The following is a 25,264-nucleotide window of genomic DNA, read 5'->3' as shown; positions in this document are numbered from 1 at the left end:
GTAGACAGTGACTCAGATTCACAGGAAGAAGCATCCATAGAAGTAACTATATTTGGAAATATAAAAAACAGTATAAATGCATTTTTGTTTGTAACTTTTTTTCTGATTTAAAAGGCACCTGCATTAAGAAGCATTATAAATCTGGTATTTGTATCGGATATTATTATATGCAAGGAATAAAGATTTATGTGTGATAAAAAATGTCACAAAAGATGAAGGGGTGAATGGAGCTACACAGGGGTAAAGGTTTTGGATATTACTGAAATTAGGTTGGGTTATTTAAAGCTAGTTTATTAAAAGTTAAAATGCTAATCTTAATCCCCACAGCAACCACTTTTTGTAAGAAAGTAACTTCCAAAAAAAAAAGTAAAATAAATGAAAAGGAAATTAAAATACAAATGATCTATTTCATACAGGGAAGGCAATTTTTGAAGAATAGAGAAAACAGAAAATAAGACATAAGACATTTAGGAAAAATGGCAAATCAAAGCCACCTTTATTAACGATCATATGAAATGTAAAAGGGGAAAACACTCAGTCAAAAGACAGAAAGGTTGAAGGGGTTAGTAAAAGAAAAACATGACCCAAATAAAGACCGTCTACACGAAACCTTCAGGTTCAACGACATGCCTCGGTTGGCAAGTTACACACTGTGCAGACAGTACTCAGAAGAGGACTGCACCGGTGACACTGATTGTCAGCACAGACATTAAGGTAGTTATCACGAAGTATAATGGAGGGTATTTTTTTAAGGCTTTATGTATGTATTTATTTATTTATTTATTGAGAGAGAGAGAGAGCGCGAAAGGGGAGAGGGGCAGAGGGAGAGAGAGAATCTCAGACTCCACGCCGAGGTTGGAGACCAGTGTGGGACACAGTCCCAGGACCCCAAGATCACGACCTGAGCCGAAATCAAGAGTTGGGCGCTTCACCAACTGAGCCAGCCAGGCGCGCCGATGGAGGGCATTTTATAACTAAAGAGGGACCAATTCATGAACCGGATAAAAAAATTATAAACCACAGTGCGAGTTAGTATACTTTAGAGATGGCACGGCCGCCATCGTGCGTGGTAGAGCTCAAGGAGGGCTGCTGCTTGTTGTCCCCTAACTGGGTGTCCCTGAGAAGGGTGAGGATGGAGGGGAGCAGCGATCAAGTCAGCACCAGATGCCATGGCCGGTAACTGGCACATTTCCCATTTTACAGACTTACGGGTAAAGAACTGAGTTCTACGCATCTCTTGCCTCACAGATACCTCAAAACATGACACAAGACCACATATGTTTCTACACATACTAAAACCGTGGTACAGGCTCGCAGAGACACTCCTCATCCCCTTCAGTGTTCCAGAGATGCCTGACATCAATAAGAAATGTCACTTCTCAGACACACAAGGCGGGACTTTCACCACCCTGACCAGCCTCAGGCCACAGGCCTCACAGAGCGCCATAATGAGTCCCTCAAAGGAGCCCAAGTTGAATGAAATGAAAGAAGTCATATTTCAGTCATAGTCAGATATCAGGTGTGAATTGTGATCAGGAGTCTCATTCCAGGGGCGCCTGGGTGGCTCAGTCGTTAAGCGTCTGCCTTCAGCTCAGGGCGTGATCCCGGCGTTCTGGGATCGAGCCCCACATCGGGCCCCTCCGCTGGGAGCCTGCTTCTTCCTCTCCCACTCCCCCTGCTGTGTTCCCTCTCTCGCTGTCTCTCTCTCTCTCTGTCAAATAAATAAATAAAATCTTTAAAAAAAAAGAGTCTCATTTCATTTTTTGATGTTTGCTAATAGCTTGAAGCCACACCCTTCTCCCCCTTTTCTGCCCCACGTCAAGCTGATGGGAAAGCCTGGGTGTTTTCTCCTTTGGCCCTGGAGGGGAGTTCAAACCATGCATGGCAAATCATGCCCCCGCCCCGGGCCCTGAGCCACCATAAAAATCTCAGCAGCCTCCTTGCTCTGCTCTCTCAAGCCGTTGATGGACCTGGGAGGGATCACCTTGCTCTCCCTATAGTGCATCACTGTGTGAGAAATAGACCTCGTCTCAACCTCTTGACTGATGTGTGGCCTCATCACATTCAACATTTGAATCAAAAGTTTTGGGTGGTTGGGGGAACATTCTCGTCCTGTGGGGTGGTCTCACAACAAGTACAAACCAACTCAACATAAGAACACACATTCTTCTTACAGGCACATGACATATTCTCCAGGTGGGACACATGTTAGGCCATAAAACAATTCTCGATAAATGCAAACAGGTTGAAATCGTACAAAATATATTATCTGACCACAATGAAATACAATTAGAATTTCGTGACAGAAGGAAAACAGGGAAATTCCCTGCATAACCAGAAAACGAAAGAATAAGTCACAAGATAGACAAAAAGCGCTTTGAGATGAGTGAAAACAAAACCCAAATGTATGAACACTTTGGAAGGCAGGGTAAACGGCTCTTGGAGGGAACTCCTCCAGGCAGAGAGTCCTACACAAAGAGGAGAAAGATGTCAAATCGATACACGGCCTTTCACCTCAAGAAACAAGAAAAAACAAGGAGCAAACGAAAATGGAAGCAGAAAGAAGGAAATGATCGAGTTTAGAGCAGGCGTAAAGAACACAGATAAAACCAAAAGTGGATTCTTTGACAAGACCGACAAAATCGACAAACCTTCAGCTAGATGGACTAAGAAGAAAAAAGACTCTGATTTCTAAAATCAGACACGGAAGTGGGGACGTTACAACCAATTTTCAGAAATAACAGAATTATGGGAATACTGTGGACAGTTGTACACCAAGTCACATAATCCCTATGAAACAGACAAAGTCTGACAGACACACAATCCACAAACTGGCTCAAGGGGACACAGAGGGTACAACTACAGGAAAAAGACAAGTGACCTGGTTCAGAGGGGCCAAGGGCTGGAATAGACGCTTCTCCAGGGAAGATGTGCAAGTGTCAGAAAGCACACGAGGAGGTGCTGACCCTCCCCAGTAGGTGGTAACACAAGTAAGCATCGCAGTGAGGTGCCACGTTTCACCGCGATGAGTGCTTGTCTTTGACTTTCGACAGCTTGACTATGATGTGTCTACGTGCACGTCTCTTTGGGGCCATTCTTGGACCTTGTGGAGTTTCTTGGACATGCGGATTAGTGGGGATTTTTTTTCATCAAATTTGGTAAACTTTTGGCCATTCTTTCTTCAAATATTCGTTCTGTGCTTTCTCTCGTCTCTGCCTTGGGGCCCCTCTCACCCATGTTGTGCCGTTGATGGCATCCCACAAGCCCCTGCGGACCGATTCCTCTGTCTTCTTCAGGCAGGATAATCCCAATTACTGACCTTCATGCTTGCTCACTGACTCTTTCTTCTGGTGGGTCAGATATGTTCTCAACCCCACGGCTAACTTCTCATTTCATTAGTGCCCTTTCCAACTTCAGAATCCCTATTTAGTTCTTTCAAAAATGTTTTCTCTCTTTCTTCATAGTCTCCATTTAGTAAAACACTATTCTCGTATTTCCTTTTCACTTGTTAGGCGTGATTCTCTGGGGTTTCTTGATCAGATTTTAAATCTTCATCTAGTGTGTCTGGCCCCTCAAAGACCACTGCTGCTGAATGCATCCCTCCGAGTGTGGGCCGTGTATTCGTGACTCTTTGTCTGAAAATGTTAGTTTGGAAACTGGACGTTTTCAATTACATGAGCTGGCGGCACTGGCAGTCAGGCCCCGCCCGCCAGGCTTTGTCGCCCGCTCTCGCTGTTGCTGTTTGTTTCCTGATGCTCCTGCACTAGGTTCTGTGAGGCATGTGTGCTGGGCGTAGACACTGGGTTTCCGTTCAGTTACGTTTATGGTGAGTTCGTGTGTGCACAGAGATTAAAATGCCTGGGACCAATAAATCACCCAGTCTTTGCCAGCGGGTTTTGGGGGTGGGGAGACACACCTTCAAGTTTCCAGTAATTTGCGTGCCTGCCCTGGTTTTCACTTCCTGCTCATGCAGGGCTTCAAGGTCACCCTGAGGGGAGAGATTGGTAAAATACGTATCTAGTGAGAAATATCTTGTTAATATATTTACACACATTAAAAATATATAATCCTCGTCTTGGCTCTATCAGAGAACGCAGGCACCGTGAGAACAGCAGCCCCCAGACTGGAGGAACAGGAGAGAAGAGGGGCTTGCTTACCAGGAACCCCTGCGGTACTGACTCCCTGGGGGAGCCTTCGGCAGGACCAAGTCCAGGGATAAAGCCCCTGCAGCTCAAGGGGGCCCCACCGCGTTCTCAGAATAAAGAACAGAGAAAACCCCCTATGCTTCTGGCAGGGTTTGAAATATGCCCAGAGCATTCTGTCCTCCTTAGCAAAGACATGGCCTCAGGAAGAGCCTTGCCAGTGTGCGGAAGGGAGATACCCAGTCCAGCCCCATGGGCCTTCCTGTCCACCCTGAGCGGGGAGAGAAGGGTCGCAGGCGGGGGCGGTCTCCTGAAAGACTGAGACCTAACCACAGGGTGACAGAACGCACCCCCTCCCCGGCAGGCACAGGTGGAACCAGGACACTGGAGCTGAGCCCACATCAGAACCCCGGTGCCTGCAGCTGTGACCCACGCAGCCCGCAGGGAAAACACCAGGGCAGTTCTTCAGATAATGAAACACAGAATCCACTACCAGGTACTGAATGGGTGACATACACAACATTACTAATAGTGGCCAAGTAGTGGAAACAGTTTAAATGTCCAGCAAGTTACCACTGGATGAAAAATGTCCTATATCCATATGACAGAGTATTATTTGGCCAGAAAAAGGAAAGAAGTATGAATAGACGCTAAGACAAAATTAAGCTTCGAGACATTATTCGAAGTGAAAGAAACCCCTCACAGAGGGCCGCGTATTCCAAAATTCCATTCCCATGAAACTCCGGATGATACGAATCCAGAGAGGTGCCACCAGGTAAAGTGAATGCCAGGCCTGGGGGGCCCGGAAATTGAGAATGAGTGAGTGATCGTTTTCTGTGTTATAAAAATGATCTGCAGTTAAATGCTAGTTACGGTCGTTGCACGTCAAGAATTTACAAAAAGCACTAAATGATTTTACGGCGGCAAAATGGATAAAACAGCAGGTGTTGTTATGCATGTTACATGGATTAAAAAACAAAGTTCTAGGAAATACGAGGTACATAAATTATAGTAAAAGAAAGTACAGATTAGGGAGACAGCCCTTCGTCCCACCCTGCTCTAGCGGAACCTGACACTCAGTGGTTGACCCACCTAGTGCCAGACAATTCACCCAACCACAAAACACCAGGAAACAGAAACTTCTGAGAAGCCAACCTACCCTAGAGGGGGAGGGCCCCTGAGCACTGTCCTGGCCTCCAGACCACACCTGCTCAGCCTCTGTATCAGGAAGCCACTTCCCAACCCGTCTTCCTCCGGAACACACCTGCTCCTTCCAAAGATGGAGATGGTCAAGGAGAACAAGGTGGACATCCTGGAGCCCCCCCAGAGCTCGGCTCCCGTGGCAACCACCGTGGTCACCATCCAGACTGAGACGGCCGTGCCCGACCACATCGTCTGGTCCCTGTTCAACACCATCTTCATGAACTGGTGCTGCCTGGGCTTCGTGGCCTTTGCCTACTCCGTGAAGGTGGGTGCGTGTGGGGAGGGACTCTCCCAGAAGGTGCAGTGAGCCTGCGGAGGTCCGCCTGCCCAGAGGGCACGTGGGGTGTGGGGAGCCTGCATGTGTGTCTGTGTGGTTGCAGTGAGGCTGCAGGAGGGGGCCTGGGGAGGGCCATGAGCAGCCTTTGTCCCCAGGATTCCAAGGACTTCCCCTACTGACCAATGCTAGAAATTACACCCTCAGATGCACTTGTGGCTCCAAGGTTCTCCCAGAAAGAACAGGAACTCACAGGACACTGACTCCCGGTGGGGTGGGAGGCCAGTGAAGGGGCCAAAGCAGAGGGACGACAAGCCCTGGGGTCTCCAGGAGAGGCTGAGAGTCTGAGGAAGGACACGGAGGCCCCAGGAGAGAGGGGCCCACGGGGCACCGTCCCGCTCAGGCTCCAGGGAATGGGGAGGGTGGGTCCCCAATCTGGGTGAAGGGCAGGTGGAGCCTTCTCTGGGCAGGGACCAGCCGGGGCTGGGCGGGGGGGCCCTGAGTCCCTGGCTCTTACCAGGACCTGGTCCTGATCCCACGCTCTATCTCTTCTCCCCAGTCTAGGGACCGGAAGATGGTGGGTGACATGACTGGGGCCCGGACTTATGCCTCCACCGCCAAGTGCCTGAACGTCTGGGCCCTGGTCCTGGGCCTCGTTCTGACCATTGTATCCATTGTTCTTCTGGTGAATGCCTATGTTGCAGCCTACAGTAGAGTTTTAAAACTTAGTCAGGAAAGCAGTGGCTACCACTAGGTGGTCATGGCAGGAGACCCAAGTCCTCCACCACACACTGCTGGCCCTGCGTCCGTGACTGCTGGCCGTGTCCCTTAGCACCCAGCCCTTTACCTGTCTACAACTGAATTCAATAAAGTACACTTGTGTGTGACGGTGCTGTGATGTCCCCTGGGGGTGGGGGCACTGCTGAAGTGCCTAGCCTGCCCCTGACACTGAGCCCACCTCCCCTCCCTGCCCAGCTGTGCGGCTCTGAGGGGCCAGGGCCTAGCCTCAGGTTGTGCTGGTTTCTGGCCTCTGCTGGGAGCAAGAGCTGGACCAGGGTCCTAGGATGGGGGTCCCCAACCCAAGGACGTCCCGTGTCCAGAACACCCTTGGTCCCGAGGGTAAGGCTCCCTGACTCTCGGGTGTGTGGAGGCAGTGGTGCTGGGGTGAATGGGCAGCTCAGGTCCTCTGGGGAGGCCTTGGGGTTTTTGTATCTGTGAGTGCAGCTGCTGGAGACCCGGACCTCCCAGCCCCTCTGGGCCGATCCAGACATTGCTGTACCCTGCTGCTGCCCCCTCCAGCTCACCAGCTCTGTCCTTCTCCTCTGGGAGTGGGGGTAGGGACAGCCCGTGAGTGGCCCGGAGGAAGGACAGAGTTCTCAACTGTGGACCGACTGCAAAAGCCAATCATCAGACCCGTGGCTAAGCCCCAGTGGACAGAAAGCCTGAGCGGAAGGACTCCCTCCCTCCACCCAAACCGAACTGGCCCTCAGGGTGGAGCAGCCGCCCAGTGCCCCGGGAAGGGTCTGGGTCTCCCAGCCCCTGGGGCCCTTGGGCATTGGGTGTGAGCTTTCGCCAGAGCCTGGGCTGCCCGCGGGCAGTGGGGGCCATCCTCAGCCCCGTGCACGAGGAGCTTGCCCCAGGCCCGTGCTCCTGTCTGGGGCCCCCGGAGGGGGTGGGTGGGGGACACGGTCTACACGGTCACCCTGGAGAGGCTGGAGAAGTCCAGGGGCCCCAGGTGGATGTCAAGGTGGGCACTCTTATCCAGGTGCACCTTGCCTGTGGGGCGTCCAGGCTTGCCTGGGTTCCAGCAGTGGGGCCAGGTCAGTCCCAAGGCTCCCCTTGAAGTCAGCCACTATCACACTGGGTTCCATGTTCAGTCCAGGCACCCTCGAGGGATAGACCGTGCCACATCCACATCCCTCGGGTCAACGCCTGCAGTGTCAGGCCCTTGGGCTGACCGCTGCCTGGGGATCCCCTGGGTGGGCTGTGAAGTGCAGGGGGTGCCCCGGCACCCTGGGTCCCAGGAGTGTGAGCAGCAGCGGGACCGCCCCAGGGAAGGGGGGTGTTAGAGGAGGGGACGCTGGAAGGACTTGCTCCTAGCCACTGAGGGGCCAGTTGGGGTCAGGGGAGGGACGCTGCCGCAGGCCCCAGCCCCCTGCTTGGGGTGGCTCCTATCTTCCTGGACCCACAGTGCTTAGGGAGGGCCGCTGGGATCTGGAGAACTCTCCCACAGCACATTCGCATCCTGGGCCTCGCAGTCAGTCTCCACCACCAGCTCGCAGTTTCAGGTTTCTACCCCACCTAATGGGGTCTCACACCCCGAGTTCCTGGAGCCTCTCCAGAGTGATTGCCCCGTCTCCACTGTCCTGCCAAGGGTCCATCCTGACCTCCAGGATAGAGCGCGGAGAGCTGGAAAACACACCACACAGCTCCGCCAGGCAGGATGGAGGGTGAGGGCCACCCATGTGACTCAGTATGGAGCAGGGTGACCTCCTCTGTCCCAGGACAGGTGGTGGGACAGGCCCGTTGGGAGACAGAGCACTGCTAACGGGGTGTGAAGGTCAGGTGGACTGCTGTAGTCGGAAGAGCTGTGCCACCTGACAGCAGAATTCTAGAGACATTTATAGCCTGTGTTCCAAGAAGCCAAACAGAAGCACGGGCAAATGATGTTCTCAGCTCTTCCCAGCCCAGGAAGCAAGGATGCCGAACCAGAACCCTGAGACAGGATCTCCACGGAAACATGACCCTGAGCTCCACTGTGAACTGGTCTCAGACAAGCTCCAATGACTGAATGAACCCACAGGTGGAAGGAGGCTGCCACCCGAGAGGTTTGTGCAAAATCACATCCCTCCCAATGTCCCCACAGCAGCACATGGCAGGTCCTTTTCCCTAGGCCCTGGAGGACGTGGGAATTATACATCTTAGAATGTGTTGGACTCGGGGCCCAGGTAAATATCTTAACAGGCAAAGCATCATCCTGGACCCTCTTTCAGTTGGGGAACAATGGGTCCAAGGAATCATGGGTCTCCAAGCCCAAGTCAAACCCTCAGTGGAACCCCTTGCCCTCCCAGGAGGCTTTTTCCATTCCTCAGATCAGTAATGGCACCAGAAATAAATGGTGGTTGGCTGGTGGGGCTGGCCAGGTGGAGGTGTCTGCAATTGCTCCCCACCATCCACCCCCAGCTGGGAAAGAAATAAAGAACAATGTCTCATCCTGAGAAGAGTAGCAGAAATCAGAGGCACCCTCAAACCTAATGGGTCAGGGGCACGGGTCCCCACCAAACCTCCATTTCCTTCACCAGTCTGACCCCAGACCCAGACGGACCCTGGCAGACACAGTGGACGGTGCAGACTAACCCGGCGGGAGCCCTGCGTGCGACAGCTGTGCCAGATGTAGACCAAGCTGTCCTCGGGGCTGGGCTGTGTGGACAGTGATCTGTCAAAGTCTTTTCTATCCTATCTCTAAAGACGGACATGGGCCCCCAGGCAACCGTGGGGAAGACCTGCCCACTATGAGCAGGGTTGTACCAGACCCCCAAGTCAGAGCTTCGAGTGGGCCCAGCGCCAATGCACTAGAGGATGGAGGTGGAACATTCCAGATCAAACAGGCAGTTTGCTTTACCCGTGTCATCCATCACTTCTGTCCCACACCGGTCCCTCTGCTCCTGCCTGGGCTGCGGGGACAATGCCTTGGAACCAGACGGTGGAAAAGGAAGCATTCCCAGCCTGGTTCTCCATGGGTCAGCTCAGTGTGAGGCAGAAAGCTGGACAGACATGCGACATCAACCCAGGCCCACTCAAGGGTGCCCCAAAGATCCACGTGAAGGGAACGGTCCCTGTGGGCAGAGCTGCAAGCAGGCACTGGCCGTCCTCTTAGTGTGGGGAGAGGTCGGTGCTCACAGATGGGCATGGAGAAGGCATCCCAGCGCTGCAGGGGCGGCAGGACACGGACAGCGGGAGGGGGGATCCCAGGCTGGACGGAGGCCTGAGGGTGCAGCCATACAACCCCGCACCCAGACGGAGATGGCAGGTCACCTCCAGGACTTTGTGATCCACTCTGAGCGCGGCCAGGATTAAAACGGAGCCCCGTAAACCATGGATCACATCAAGTCCATAGGTCAGAAGTCACCATGTCTCAGAACACATCCCTTGGCGAGGACTGCGGCACACGGTACCGTCACCCGCGCACCCAAGGGGATGCCTCCGTCATCAGCCACGTGGGGGAACGCTGCTCAAGGGCGAGCTCCTGCCCCTCGCTCTCCCCGGCACAAGCGGGGACAGCGCGTCGGTGGTCAAGATGACCCACGGTGGGAGTGGCCCCCCACAGACACTGCCGAGCGCAGCCCATCAGGACTTTGGGGGCAGCGTGGGGCCTGCAGGTGGCCATCCCCGCCCCTCACTGACCTCACCCCACACCGGGCACCAGGGCCAGCTTCTCACCCACGTGTGCACGTCGGCTGGGTCCATCGGGACAGCCTTCTGGGTCACTGCGTCCACAGGACAACAGAACCACACAGGTGCTTCCACGGCAGGATTTAACAGAAGACTGGGGTGACAGGGGACACGTGATTGGGGGGAACCTAGAGGTGGTCACTGCAGGAAGCAGCTGACACCCTGTGACGGGAACCCAGGGAGGGGGCTGGAAAGGTGGGAACCTGGAAACCTGGGCCAGAGACCCAGACCTGAGGCTGGTTTGGGGGCGTTGACTCAACTGGGCCTCCGGGGGGAAGGCAAGAGCTCCTAACAGGCCAGGCCAGGCCTGGGCCATCTGCGCCCCACACCCTGCTCCACGCAGGCCAGGACTGCAGGCAGCAAGAGGATGGATGACTGGAGCCTTGACTCTTAGAAAGAGCTATGTCCTGGCTGCTAAGCTGACCTGACCCTCTCCGGAGAAGGGGGCACAGAAGGAGGAGCCACAGAACCACACCTCTGTGACCTGATGGGGGCAGGAGGGGGCGAGGAAAGGTGGGGTGCACAAACGTGCTGGCCTTGGGCTCCCAGCTGCTGCCACATGGCCTGGAGCCTCCTTCTCCCCCCACAGCTGGCTCCTCACGTCACAGAGCCCCCAGCCTTCTTATTCCCGGGGACCCTTGAGAGATGCTGGAGGCTCCTTCCGGGACAGGCAACACAGGCTGCTGGGTCCTGACCTACAAGCACAAAACACTCCTCCCTCCGCCCCTGCCCCCCCAGCATGGACTTCAGAACCAGGAAAGGTCAACAGATTCCAGAAAGGAGGCCTGTGACCCCTGTGGGCAGTGAGGGCCTGCCGCAGGCTTGGGCCTGGGGTGGGGGCAAGGGTGGGGAGACTCCCGTGCCAGGAAAAGTCCTCAGGGCCCACCCTCACCCATGAAGGAGGAGGTGGAGGAGTTGAGACAGGAAGCCTTGCTGAGACTACAAACCCCCCCCCTCAGCCCGCCCCCCCCCCCCGCCCCACTCTGGTGTAACCTGACACCCAGCAGTTGGTTCCGCCCCCCTAGTCCCCAGCCAATTCCCAATTTCCCCGAACACCAAAAAAGGAATCTTTGGAGAAATCGAAACTACTGGGACAGGGAGGGCCCAGAGCACGGTGGGTCGGTCGGGCATCCACGTCCACACCACAGGTGCTCCGTCTCCCACCATGAGCCGCGGCTGCCAGCCCTTCTTCCCTGGTGCCCACACCGGCGTCCCCCCGACCTACGAGATGCTGAAGGAGGAGCACGAGGTGGCTGTACTCGGGGCGCCCCAGAGCTCGGCTCCCGGGACGACCACCGTGGTCACCATCCGCAGCGAGACGGCCGTGCCCGACCACATCGTCTGGTCCCTGTTCAACACCATCTTCATGAACTGGTGCTGCCTGGGCTTCGTGGCCTTCGCCTACTCCGTGAAGGTGGGTGCGTGTGGGGAGGGACTCTCCCAGAAGGTGCGGTGAGCCTGCGGAGGTCCGCCTGCCCAGAGGGCACGTGGGGTGTGGGGAGCCTGCGTGTGTGTCTGTGTGGTTGCAGTGAGGCTGCAGGAGGGGGCCTGGGGAGGGCCATGAGCAGCCTTTGTCCCCAGGATTCCAAGGACTTCCCCTACTGACCAATGCTAGAAATTACACCCTCAGATGCACTTGTGGCTCCAAGGTTCTCCCAGAAAGAACAGGAACTCACAGGACACTGACTCCCGGTGGGGTGGGAGGCCAGTGAAGGGGCCAAAGCAGAGGGACGACAAGCCCTGGGGTCTCCAGGAGAGGCTGAGAGTCTGAGGAAGGACACGGAGGCCCCAGGAGAGAGGGGCCCACGGGGCACCGTCCCGCTCAGGCTCCAGGGAATGGGGAGGGTGGGTCCCCAATCTGGGTGAAGGGCAGGTGGAGCCTTCTCTGGGCAGGGACCAGCCGGGGCTGGGCGGGGGGGCCCTGAGTCCCTGGCTCTTACCAGGACCTGGTCCTGATCCCACGCTCTATCTCTTCTCCCCAGTCTAGGGACCGGAAGATGGTGGGTGACATGACTGGGGCCCGGACTTATGCCTCCACCGCCAAGTGCCTGAACGTCTGGGCCCTGGTCCTGGGCCTCCTTCTGACCATCACGTTCATCATTTTCTTTGTCGCCGGATCACTGATGATTTCCCAAACAATATCAGAGGTCATTAAACAGTATGGAGGACCCTAGCAGCTGCCCGTGGCCGGAGGCGGTTACCTCTGTCACGGTACTTCATGGACGTGTCAGTCTACCACGGAAGTCAATAAAGCTCTTGTGTGTGAGGGTGCGGCGTTTCACCTGCGGAGGGGCCCTGCTGAGATGCCCCAGCCTGCCCCTGAGCCCATGTCCCCCATTGGCCACCTGTACCCTGCTCTGTGTTACGTGCGTGGTGGGTGGGCTTGCCTGTATCTGGCCTCCAGCTGCGGAAACACGTGGACGAGGGTTTGAGGCAGAGGTCCCTCATTCCCAGAGGTCTGTTGTCCTGTGGACGCACACTGACCCAGAAGGCTGTCCCGATGGACCCAGCCGATGTGCACACGTGGGAGAGAAGCTGGCCCTGGTGCTGGTGTGGGGTGAGGTTAGTGAGGGGCGGGGATGGCCAACAGCAGGCCCCCCCGCTGCCTGGGGCCTGGGTTAGGGTTAGCTCTGGGGCGCCCCAAGTACAGCCACCTCGTGCTCCTCCTTCAGCATCTTGTAGGTCGGGGGGACGCCGGTGTGGGCACCAGGGAAGAAGGGCTGGCAGCTGCGGCTCATGGTGGGAGACGGAGCACCTGTGGTGTGGACGTGGATGCCTGCCCGACCCACCGTGCTCTGGGCCCTCCCTGACCCAGTAGTTTCCACTTCTCCAAAGTTTCTATTTCCTGCTTTTTCTAAAGTGGTAACTGGCTATGTCCCCAGAGGATGGACCAATGACTGAGTGTCAGGTTACACCAGGGTCAGGTGGGAGGAGCCAGAGGGGTTAGGGGAGCTTCCTGTCCCTCACACTCAAGTGAGGCCTTGACAGCTACCCTGCTTTCCTGTTTAGGGGTGTGGGTGGCCCTGGGGTATTTCCTGTAGGCTGGCATCTCCCCACAGTTCTACCTGTTCTCCTCTGGCTCAGCTGATCGATAACCAGTGTGGTGGTTGACCCACCTTGGTGGTTCTTACATTACAAGAAGCCCTTCAGCTACAGCTACCAGCAAACGTGAAAAACTTCTGAATATGAGACCTGGAAACTACACACACAGCTATCCCCACACACAAGTTCTGAGGTGGGGGTTGGAGGAAGTGGGGTAGAGGGAAGGGAGACAGGAAGAGAGAGAGAGAGGAAGTTTGACCAAAGGAGCACCTGACTACAGGGAGCTGAAAACAGAACAGCAGGAAATCTGGGTCCAAACAGTTATCAAAACCAACCAAAATCTTTCCCAGGTGGCCAAGCACGTTACCTTGTCATTAGGCTGGGAATGTGCTTATTTGACATAGCTGTCTCTGAAATGGGTACTTCTGATTAAGTTAGGCACTTAATGCAGGTGCATCACCGGGAAAGGACTGAGGAGGGGAGGGAGGAAAGGAGGGAGGGAGGGAGAAGGGAGGTGGCATGAAGAGCTACGGACTTCAAGGGGAGCCTCGGGACCGACCTGGCCCCACTGCTGGAACCCAGGCAAGCCTGGACGCCCCACAGGCAAGGTGCACCTGGATAAGAGTGCCCACCTTGACATCCGCCTGGGGCCCCTGGACTTCTCCAGCCTCTCCAGGGTGACCGTGTAGACCGTGTCCCCCACCCACCCCCTCCGGGGGCCCCAGACAGGAGCACGGGCCTGGGGCAAGCTCCTCGTGCACGGGGCTGAGGATGGCCCCCACTGCCCGCGGGCAGCCCAGGCTCTGGCGAAAGCTCACACCCAATGCCCAAGGGCCCCAGGGGCTGGGAGACCCAGACCCTTCCCGGGGCACTGGGCGGCTGCTCCACCCTGAGGGCCAGTTCGGTTTGGGTGGAGGGAGGGAGTCCTTCCGCTCAGGCTTTCTGTCCACTGGGGCGTAGCCACGGGTCTGATGATTGGCTTTTGCAGTCGGTCCACAGTTGAGAACTCTGTCCTTCCCCCGGGCCACTCACGGGCTGTCCCTACCCCCACTCCCAGAGGAGAAGGACAGAGCTGGTGAGCTGGAGGGGGCAGCAGCAGGGTACAGCAATGTCTGGATCGGCCCAGAGGGGCTGGGAGGTCCGGGTCTCCAGCAGCTGCACTCACAGATACAAAAACCCCAAGGCCTCCCCAGAGGACCTGAGCTGCCCATTCACCCCAGCACCACTGCCTCCACACACCCGAGAGTCAGGGAGCCTTACCCTCGGGACCAAGGGTGTTCTGGACACGGGACGTCCTTGGGTCGGGGACCCCCATCCTAGGACCCTGGTCCAGCTCTTGCTCCCAGCAGAGGCCAGAAACCAGCACAACCTGAGGCTAGGCCCTGGCCCCTCAGAGCCGCACAGCTGGGCAGGGAGGGGAGGTGGGCTCAGTGTCAGGGGCAGGCTAGGCACTTCAGCAGTGCCCCCACCCCCAGGGGACATCACAGCACCGTCACACACAAGTGTACTTTATTGAATTCAGTTGTAGACACGTAAAGGGCTGGGTGCTAAGGGACACGGCCAGCAGCCACGGACGCGGGGCCAGCAGCGTGTGGTGGAGGACTTGGGGTTCTTGGCCATAGACAGCTAATAGTACCCTCTCTGTTGCCTTATATTCTGTAAAACGCTACGAAGAATATGCGCGAATGATAATGATAACGATGAAAATGATGGTCGTAAGGAGGCCCAGGACCAGGACCAAGACGTTCAGGCACTTAGCGGTGGAGGCATAAGTCCGGGCCCCAGTCATGTCACCCACCATCTTCCGGTCCCTAGACTGGGGAGAAGAGATAGAGCGTGGGATCAGGACCAGGTCCTGGTGAGAGCCAGGGACTCAGGGCCCCCCCGCCCAGCCCCGGCTGGTCCCTGCCCAGAGAAGGCTCCACCTGCCCTTCACCCAGATTGGGGACCCACCCTCCCCATTCCCTGGAGCCTGAGCGGGACGGTGCCCCGTGGGCCCCTCTCTCCTGGGGCCTCCGTGTCCTTCCTCAGACTCTCAGCCTCTCCTGGAGACCCCAGGGCTTGTCCTCCTTCTGCTTTGGCCCCTTCACTCGCCTCCCACCCCATCAGGGGTGAGTAGCCTTTGAGTACCTTTTGGTTCTTTTGGACCAGACTTGAGGTCTGAATCCAAAGTGTGTGGAGGATGTAATTTCCCTAATTAGGCTGGGAGGGAGATCTTCTTGGGGATGGTGGGAACGTAGGCTGACCCTGCCGTCCCATGCCCTCCCATGCAGCCTCAACCTGTGCTCTCCCTGGGAATGGTCTCACACACGCACCCACCTTCACGGAGTAGGCGAAGGCCACGAAGCCCAGGCAGCACCAGTTCATGAAGATGGTGTTGAACAGGGACCAGACGATGTGGTCGCGCACAGGCATCTCTGTCTGGATGGTGACCACGGTGGTCGTCACAGGAAACGAGCCTTGGTGGCCTCCATTACAGGAACCTTATACTCTTGCTAGAACACGTTTAAGTTTAGGGGGCGTCGCTGTGTTCACCAGGGAAGAAGGGCCCGGAAGTGCAATTAGGTTGCCAGAGTTTTGACAATTTGTAGGGTGAGGTCCGGATGCAGGAGGTGGCCCAAGTGGAGGTCAGCCCCACATCAGGGTCCCCTCTCCCCATGTCAGCTTCCTTCCGCTTTCTCTGAAGTTTCTCATCCTGGTGTTTTGTAACGGGGTGATTTGACTGGCTCCAAGAGGTGGGTCAACCCCTGAGTGTCAGGTTCTGAGCGTTTTGTGCTCGTAGGGCAGGACCCAGCAGCCTGTGTTGCCTGTCCCGGAAGGGGCCTCCAGCATCTCAGGGGTCCCCATGACGTGAGGAGCCAGCCGTGGGGGGAGAAGGAGGCTCCAGGCCATGTGGCAGCAGCTGGGAGCCCAAGGCCTGCATGTCTGCGCACCCCACATTTCCTCCCCCCTCCTGCCCCCATCAGGTCACCTACAGCCGAGGATCTTGGGGGGAGGGGTGGAGAGAAAATGTGCACAGAGCCGGCTCTCGAAAGGGGGTTGCCTCACCCCGGTCCTTCTGAACTTACGCTCTTTCCTTTTCCGCCACGGTCCACCCCCACAGAAAGATGGTGTCATCAGAGCAAGAGAAACGTCTCACCTGCGGTAGAGCAGGCCCGGTGTTGGTGCTGCAGCCACGGCTGGGCCCACCCTTCACACAGCAGAAAGAACGCCGACGGAGGCCCGGCTCCTTCTCCAACCCTTGTTCAGGGTCCAGTTCCCTCCAGTCCCTCCTGCTCTGGTCTTGTGGCTCCAGGTTAGGGTCTGCCCCATCTCCCCTGGAGCTTCCAAGGCCCCCAGCGCCTCCTCCCAGTACTTACGTGTGGCCACACCTGCCGGCCCTGTTCTCACTGCCCCTCCAGTGGTCCTCCTGGTTGGCCCCCACTCCTTTGAGGGCTTCCAGGCTGGCGGTGTCTGTGGCCTTACTGTGGCCTTGAGTGAGTCCCAATGGAAAAGTGCATTAAGTATAAAACACCCATCATTTTGAAGGCTTGGTGAGAAAAAAAAATTTTATAAGATATAATGTGTTTCATTGATAATATTTTTAACTGATTATATGTTGAGATATTTTGGATTTATTGGGTCAAATAAAATAGATCATTAAAATAAATCTTACTCGTTTCCTTTTGCTTTTTTACAATGTGGTTCCTGGAATATTTACAATTGGTTTTGTGGAAAATAAATTCAAAATGGGTGAAAGATCTAAATGTGGAACAGGAAACCATCAAAATCCTAGAGGAGAACACAGGCAGCACCCTCTGACCTTGTCGCTAGCAGCTTCTCACTAGACATGTCACCGGAGGCAAGGACAAGACAAACCAAAAAAGGACTGTTGGGACTTCAAGACAAGAAGCTTCTGGACAGTGAAGGAAACAGTCAACAAAACTAAAAGGCAGCGTACGGAATGGGAGAAGATATTCGCAGATGACATACCTGATAAAGGGTTAGTACCTAAAAATCTATAAAGAACTTACCAAACTCACACTGAAAAAACAAATAATCCAGTTAAGAAACAGGCAGAAGACCTGAGTAGACACTTTTGCAGTAAGACATGCAGATGGGCAACAGACAGGAAAAGGTGGTCAACATCACCAAGCAGCAGGGAAATGCAAATCAAAACCACAGGGAGACACCACCTCACTCCGGTCAGAATGGCTAAAACGAACACCGCAGGAAACGACAGGTGTTGGCGAGGATGCGGAGAGAGGGGCACCTTCCTCTTACACTGTGTGGGAACGCAAGCTGGGGCGGCCACTGTGGAGCAGTATGGAGGGTCCTCAGAAAGTTGAAAATAGAGCTACCCTACAACCCAGTGATTGCACTCCTGGGTGTTTACCCCAAAGATACATATATAGTGATCCGAAGGGGTCCCTGCAACCCCAGTGTTCATAGCAGCAATGTCCACAATAGCCAAACTATGGAGACAGTCCAAGTCTGTATCCACCGATGAAGGGATAAAGAAGAGGTGGTGTGTGAGTGTGTGTAATGTCACTCAGCCATCAAAAAGAATGTAATCTCGCCATTTGCAACTACATGAATGGAGCTAGAAAGTACTATTCTAAGCAAAATAAGTCAGTCAAAGATAAATAACCTATGATTTCACTCAGATGTGGAATTTAAGAAAGAAAACAAATGAGCAAAGGGAGGGGGGAGAGAAAGACAAACCAAGAAACAGACTCTTCCTTAACTCTAGAGAGCACACTCATGGTCACCAGAGAGGAGGTGGGCAGGGGTGGGGGAGATAGGTGAAGGGAGTCAGGGAGGGCGCTGGCCGTGATGAGCCCCGGGTGATATATGGAACTCTTGAATCACCATATTGTACACCTGAAGCTCATACCACACCGTATGTTAACTAATTGGAATTTAAATAAAAACTACAAAATAAAATTAAATAAATGAAATAAATAAAATAAAATAGGATTTGTGGCCGACACTCTACTAAAGTGGCGGCTGGGGTGATCTGCAGGCCGCAGCGGCTGTGCCCCACCCATGCACAGCATCAGGAACCTGGTAAGGCGGCATCGAGCCAGGTATCAAGAGGAGGGTGTCTTGGGGAGACCCACTCTTACCAATCCCTATACATCTCGGCCCCTTCACGAATGGAGCAGGGTCTCCCTCCGTGTCTGCCTCTGGCCCTGCTGGGTGTCTGTCCAGGCAGCAGGGGTCACACAGCTGCCTGTGCTGTCCCCCAGCAGCTCTTGGTCAGATCGCCTTGGAAGGTTGCTTACATCAAGACCTGCTCTGTCTATTGAAAGTCTGAGGAGTTTTGCAAGACTTCTTCTAATGAATTTCCAAGGCCAGATAATCGGGGGGAACAAAACACTCGGTAACAGTTGTGAAAACTTACCAAACTTTTTAATTGCACAGGAAAATAAGACTGATATTTCCGTGAACCTACTCAAATCAACACTCTATCAAGCCAGATGTTTCAAACGTCCGGGACATAAGATGTCTCTTCCTCTTGTGAAGCCCACGTGCTGGAACTTGATGAATTAGCAGTTTGAGGAAAAGGGGTCATTAACTGGCCAGACAAGTAGGAAATAGAGTTTCCCTTTACAAAGAAATAAGGAGCAGCTAGCATTCATGTCCCACACGAGGGATCTGAAACAACCCTTGAGTAGGTCCCTCTCTCCCTGGAGGCCCGGGGCGAGCTCAGAGTAAGGTATTTTCCTGGCCATCACCCCTTCCTTCCCCAGCCGCTGCTGCAGGGGTGCTGACTGCGGCTTCACAGGAAGTGCCTTTTTTTTTTAAAACATTTGTTCATTTAAATTCAATTAATTGACATATGATGTATTACTGGTTTCAAAGGTACAGGCCTGTGATTCATCAGTCTCATACAACACCCAGTGCTCATTCCACCGTGTGCCCTCCTCAATGCCCATCACCCAGTTTCCCGTGCCCCCACCCCCTCCCCTCCAGCCACCCTCCGTTTGTTTCCTATGACTTAGAGTCTCTTATGTTTGTCTCCCTCTCTGATTTCGCCTTGTTTTATTTTTCCCTCCCTTCCCCTGTGCTCCTTTGTTTCATTTCTTAAATTCCACAGAGGAGTGAGATCATATGATCATTGTCTTTCTCTCATTGACTTATTTCACTGAGCATAATACCCTCTAGTTCCATCCATGTCATTGCAAATGGTAAGATTTCGTTTTTTGATGGCTGAGTAGTATTCCGTTGTGTATATACACCACATCTTGTCTGTCCACTCATCTCTCGATGGACATCTGGGCTCTTTCCATAGTTTGGCTATTGTGGACATTGCTGCTGTGAACATTGGGGTGCAGGGGCCCCTTCAGATCATTACATTTGTATCTTTGGGGTCAATACCCAGTAGTGCAATTGCTGGGTTATAGGGTAGCTCTATTTTCAACTTTTTGAGGACCCTCCATACTGTTTTCCAGAGTGGCTGCACCAGCTTGCATTCCTACCAAGAGTGTAGGAGTGATCCCCTTTCTTTCTTTTTTTTTTTTTTAATATTTTATTTACTTAAGACAGAGAGAGAGAGAGAACTCGCCTGTGCATGAGCTGGGGGGAGAGGCAGAAGCAGGCTCTCCACTGAGCAGGAGCCCAACGTGGGGCTCGATCCCAGGACCCTGCAATCATGACCTGAGCCGAAGGCAGATGCTTCACCAACTGAGCCCCCCCGTGGCCCTCCAGGGTTCCCTTTTCTCCGCATCCTCGCCACCATCTGTCGTGTCCTGACTTGTTAATTGTAGCCATTCTGACAGGTGGGCGATGGTGTCTCATTGTGATTCGTGTTTCCCTGTTGCTGACTGATGTGGAGTATTCTTTCATGTGTCTGTTGGCCATCTGGATGTCGAGAAGTCCCTTTTGGAGCTGCAGTTGGACAGTATGCCTTAGGAACAGCTGGGGAGCCAGAGCTTAGAGGCCCAGATGACCACAGAAAACTGGGGCAGATGTGAGAGAAGACCTGGAGGGTGGAAAGTGTTCTTCAAGAGCTGCGCGGGGAGGCTCTGTTCTCTTGCACACCCACCACCCAGCCCTGGAGCCTGGAGGTGCGGGAGTACCACCCCCGAGAGCACCCCTCTCTCCTCCATAAACCTGTCGGTTCCCTGGGACTCCATGGACTTGACTCTGCCGGTCGTCCGTGCTGTTGGCCAGGATGCCGGCTCTCTCTGCAGCGCGTGGCCTTAGCGTGCACCTGCCTGAAGCTAGTCGTGACCTGGACCCGCTGCTGCTCACCAGGGTGGCACGTGAAGGGCATCTCTTCCAGGCAACCGAGATCCTGTGATTCACCACTTCCCCTGGGGTGCGCACAGAAGCACATGTTGGGGATCCCGCCCTAGGTCCCTGAGGGCAACTCATGGACCGCACTGCCCGTGTGGACCCACATTGGAGTGGTAGCGTGAGCAGGAAACAAGGCTTTCTTGGAAGTCCTTGAGATTTGGGACTGTTCGTTACCACAGCTCAGTCTCACCGTCCCTGGATGACACAGGGAAGGACTGCCATCACCGAAGACTGAAAGTGTGGCGTTGGCCTCCAGCCGGGTGGCAGACAACAAGGAAACTATTCTTCGGGGCTGGAAAGAGTGACCCATGTAAAGTAGTGTGAGGTAAGGCCTCTGTGCAACTTCACTGGGCCACAGGGCCCAGATGTCAAACATTGTCCTGGATGCGTCGTGAGGGTGTTTCTGGGTGTGACTGACGTGTCAATCGTTGGACTCAGTGAAGCGGGGTGGCCTCCCCAGTGTCACGGGGCCTCGTCCAATCTGTTGGAGGCCTGAATCGAACACAAAGGTGGAGAAAGGGAGAATTCCCTCTGCCCCCCTGTCTTTGAGTTGGGATGTTGGCCTTCTCCTGCCTTAGGACTCAGACTCAGGCTGGAGGACACCCCGAGCCTCCACAACCAGGTGAGCCAACTCTTTGGACTCTGTTCTCTTTGTGTGTGTCCATTGATTCTACTTCTCTGGGGAACCCAGACTAGTACAAGCAGTGAGGAAGCCCAGGAGAAACACCCACCGTGTGGTATGTGGAGGAAGGACCACAGTATCATGATTTATAAGAAGCAGATATTTCTCAGACATATCTGGTCTTCATCCACAGTTCCTGAGAACTCAAGGTGACCCAGGTTCTCATTATAGTGAAGGTGACTCCTGGACCCACCCAAGGGTGTCCAGGAGAACCAACCGTGGGATTGGAGGGGTGGAACCTCCAACCATCCCCAGAGCCTGGATCAGCCAATGGCCAAAGACTTAGTCAATCATGACTATATAATGAAGCCTCCATAAAAACCCAAGAGGACAGTTTTCTGGTCCTTTTTCTTTTCAGAGATCTTCCATGCTTGGGGGACCAGAACACTGCCCTGTGCTACCAGCTCCACGAGCACAGAGGCCACTTTGTGTGAGACCTCGCCAGGTGTGTCTCTTCATCTGGCTGTGGGTCCACGTCCTTTGTCACATCCTTTAACATGCTGATAACCACAGGAAGTGTTTGCCTGAGTTCTGTAAGTCGCTCTAGTAACTTAAAAGAACCTGAGGAGGGGGTCAGAGCCTCCAATTTGTGGTGGTCCCTTAGAATCACCAGTGACAGCCAAGCTCGTGACAGCATCTGAAGTGGGGATGGGGACTGTCTTACAGGACTGAGCACCCCAGCTGTGGGATCCGACACTATCTCTGGGTAGACTCTGCGAGAGTGCAGCAAGGGCGGGATAGAGGTATTTGCGGGATCCGTGTTGCACAGCCTCGTCCAGCCCACCCTAACTGACACACCTGCCCTGTGGCAGTCGTCCGCAGGCCTCTGCCGGCCCTCAGCTTCTCTCCCGCCCCTTGGAGATTTTAACCTTGGTCTCACATGTTCCCCAGATCTTTTCTGGGCAGAACTGGGGGGCTTCAGAAACACAAGTCCTTCCCAGCATTTCTTCCGGTCGTTGCCTGAGATATTCAGAGTCTGGGCTGTTGGGCTCATACTCTGTTCACCTTTCCCTATTGTGACATTTAGCAAATGTTCAGCAAAGTGCATGAAAGGGTGCCCAAGGAGTGGCTAGAATGCAGACACCCTACGACACTACCACCCAACGGGAGCCGTGCGTTGCTGATGCCCCAGGAGGTGCCCGCCAACCCCTTCCAGTAACCACCCTTCCCACCCCACAAAGGCCACTGCTCTCCAACTTCTATGGGGAGCCCATCCTTGCTTTTCAGCCAAGTTTTAACCCCCAAGTGTGGGTTACACTGAACCTAAGTGAGTTCAGGCTAAACCTGAACACTGTGGTTTAATTTTGCGTGTTTGAACTTACGCAAATGAGACCTTGCTGTCTGCGTTCCTTGGTGCACACCTCCCTTCACAGGGTGTCGCATTCACGAGCCTCGCCCGTGTGCGGCTTCAGTCCCTTTATTCTCATTTCCATCCGCCACAGCTCCCCGGTCCTGCTGATGGTCAGTGTGGCCGGCAGTGTCTGGCTGTTGCTCTGGCTGTGAGCAGGCACCCCCTGCCTGTGACTTGGCGTTCCTGTTGCCGCGTGCTAGGTCGAGGGGATGCGCTTTTGGAGTGGCGCTGGGGTCCGGAGCCAAAGGCCAAGAAAGAATTCTTGAGGGGCGCCTGGGTGGCGCAGTCGTTGAGCGTCTGCCTTCGGCTCAGGGCGTGATCCCGGCGTTCTGGGATCGAGCCCCACATCAGGCTCCTCCGCTGGGAGCCTGCTTCTCCCTCTCCCACTCCCCCTGCTTGTGTTCCCTCTCTCGCTGGCTGTCTCTCTCTCTGTCAAATAAATAAATAAAATCTTAAAAAAAAAAAAAAAGAATTCTTGAGACATCTTTGGTGCAAAAAGGTGATTTTATTTAAGCACGGGGACAGGCCTTCTGGGCGGAAAGAGCTGCATTGGGGTTGTGAGGGGGGATTGATTATCTACTTGGGAGTAGGGGGAGGTGAGGACAAGGGAGGTTTCCAAAAGGACCGTCATATGCTAAAGAGGACCCTCAGGGTCCTGGAGGCCGGGCTCTTGTTTAGCTAAAGCTGTTTTCCCTCTGGCAAGGCACTAACAAGAAGACAGTTGGGAGTCTCCTGGAGGAACGCCATACTCTGCCTCTTGTAAAGAAATTTCATTTTATTTACATTGCCTTCTGCCTCTGTTTCCCTCAACACTACGGAGGGGAAGGTGGTGTTAAGGCTCCAGGAAACTGAGTCTGTGGGTCTCTGGAAGTTAGGCTATTGATAGAAATGCTTTTTTCTTGTAAATCGCTGAGACATTTGTAAGCTGAGGGAGACTGCTGTCCTGCAGGGCTGTGATCTCTGTCAGTGAACCGTCTGATTTTTCCTTCCCTTGGGTCCTGGGCGGCCGGAAGTGCCTGAGGACCGGCTCACAGACCCCACCTGGTGGGAGTCAGCCTGTGCTTTGTTCTCAGCTTGCCTTCCGCTCCCTCGTCAAAGGGTGTAAGTTCTCCCGCTTCCGCGGGCCAGCTCGGGCTGTTCCCACAGTGGCTGCTGCGGCACACACCCCCACAGCAGCCCCGGGGGCCCCGGGCTCCGGCAGAGCCACGCCAGGACTGCACGTGCTGTCTCCTCGTGGCTGTAGTTTGTGTGTCCCGGATGACGAATTATGTGCTGTCACAGCAAGGTTGTACAACAAGCAGCCACACACCCTCCGTGGGGCACAGAGATAAGCATCTATTCTTGCTCAAGAATTTGTGAGGCCTCTGGGACCATTAGCTGACCTGCAGTAGCCTCACTTGGCCTGGGCTGGGCTCCTCCATCGCTCTGGTCGGCTGCCCCGAGAGGGGACAGCTCCTCTCTCACAGGCTCTCGGGCATACGCTCTACCAACCGCGCCAGCCAGGCACCCCTGCAGGGGCCTGTTCTTAGAGCCGTGTCAGAGTCTCACGGAGACCACGGTCTTGGAACTGGCCAATGTCACACCCACGGTGTGCTGCTCACCAGAGCGTGTGTGCGAGGCCGTCTGCGGCAATGGCTGCAGTGACCGCCAGCCCCTCGGCCCAGCCCCCTGGTGGGGGTGGGGGATGGACACCTGGGACTAGCCCACGATCCACCGATCCACCGGAGGAGGACACGCGGTCCGTGTGTGCCACAGACACACAAGCAACATTTGTACGTGAACTTTGACCCAGAAACCTCCCCAGACTCTCTTCCTAATTCTAATAGTGTCTCTACTTTGTCTGATCTCTATTATTCTTCATTGTGATTTTACTGCTTTTGGCAGTTGTAGAACTTCTAGCTTGCTCCTTTCCAGATCTGCACTTTCTACGGCTTTCCACGCCCCGCTAGCACGCTTACGTTTATGCCCGTTTGTCTCCAAGACCTTGGGGAGCAGAGCCGGTCTATCATCTGGGGAATCCAGGGCCCAGAGTTTCTGTCGGCCTTTTCCTGCCAACCCTCTGCCACGTTTTCTTGTCTCTTGGGGTCTCTAGCCCAGCTAATTTCAGCCCTGGGATGATATTTCCCCCAGAGAGGGTCCTGATGACCCTGGAATACACCTGAAATTACCTAAATCGAATTTCGGACATTGTAATTTCTCCATATTTCTGGATCTTTTTTTTTTAAAGATTTTATTTATTTATTTATTTATTTATTTATTTGAGAGAGAGAGAGAGAGCGCGTGCACAGTGGGAGGAGGGGCAGAGGAAGAGGGAGACAGGGAATGTCAGGCAGACTCCACGCAGAGCCTGACGCGGGGCTCGACCTCAGAACACCGAGATCATGACCTGAGCCAAAATCAAGAGTTAGACGCTTGACCAACTGAGCCCCAGCTGTCCCTGGATCTTTTCTTAACTTGCATCTCCTGCTGGACCTCTGTCTGTTAGTTCACACTCACTGTGATAATTCTATCAGGAGTTATTTCTGTCATATTTTTCATATTTACTATTTACTTTTTTGGTTTTTTCCCCTTTTTTGCTGATTTTCGTGGGATGAATCATTTTTTATTTTGGAACTTTTATAAGAGGTTCTATTCGGGTCTTTATTCAGCAAGTACTTACTGAGCACCTACTTTGTGCCCAGAGCTGCTGTGAGCAGTGGACACACAGCACATGGTGGCCGAGTCTGTGACGGGTGCCCTCTGGGCCGGTTCGCCACTGCTCATTGCCCGCACTGGGCGAGTGTCGAGGTCCCGGCATCATTCACTCTCATGTCCCAGTTGTTCCCCTCCTACCC

The 25,264-nt window shown here is 54.4% G+C and overlaps 3 protein-coding genes across 3 annotated transcripts; 2 read left to right on the top strand and 1 right to left on the bottom strand.

Annotated features, from left to right (window-relative positions):
- The first annotated feature begins 5,337 nt into the window (after positions 1-5,337).
- Positions 5,338-6,529, top strand: LOC130541842 (interferon-induced transmembrane protein 1-like). Its single transcript, XM_057317338.1, has 2 exons — positions 5,338-5,610; positions 6,179-6,529. Exons 1-2 carry the CDS (start codon positions 5,422-5,424, stop codon positions 6,371-6,373), a joined length of 384 nt encoding a protein of 127 aa, XP_057173321.1. The 5' UTR covers positions 5,338-5,421; the 3' UTR covers positions 6,374-6,529.
- A 4,343-nt stretch (positions 6,530-10,872) lies between these two features.
- On the top strand, positions 10,873-12,337 carry LOC113250100 (interferon-induced transmembrane protein 3-like). The gene is made up of 2 exons (XM_048216586.2): positions 10,873-11,485; positions 12,054-12,337. Exons 1-2 carry the CDS (start codon positions 11,237-11,239, stop codon positions 12,243-12,245), a joined length of 441 nt encoding a protein of 146 aa, XP_048072543.1. The 5' UTR covers positions 10,873-11,236; the 3' UTR covers positions 12,246-12,337.
- A 2,273-nt stretch (positions 12,338-14,610) lies between these two features.
- Positions 14,611-16,630, bottom strand: LOC125282055 (interferon-induced transmembrane protein 1-like). Its single transcript, XM_048216252.2, has 2 exons — positions 15,433-16,630; positions 14,611-14,929 (listed from the first exon to the last, which is right to left on the bottom strand). The coding sequence occupies exons 1-2, from the start codon at positions 15,526-15,528 to the stop codon at positions 14,780-14,782; spliced, it is 246 nt and encodes an 81-aa protein (XP_048072209.1). The 5' UTR covers positions 15,529-16,630; the 3' UTR covers positions 14,611-14,779.
- Positions 16,631-25,264: the final 8,634 nt, after the last annotated feature.

The sequence above is a fragment of the Ursus arctos genome, unplaced genomic scaffold, assembly GCF_023065955.2.
Source record: "Ursus arctos isolate Adak ecotype North America unplaced genomic scaffold, UrsArc2.0 scaffold_23, whole genome shotgun sequence".
NCBI lineage: Eukaryota > Metazoa > Chordata > Mammalia > Carnivora > Ursidae > Ursus > Ursus arctos.
The sequence above is the reverse complement of the archived record's forward strand: the minus strand, read 5'-3'. Positions and strand labels throughout refer to the sequence as shown.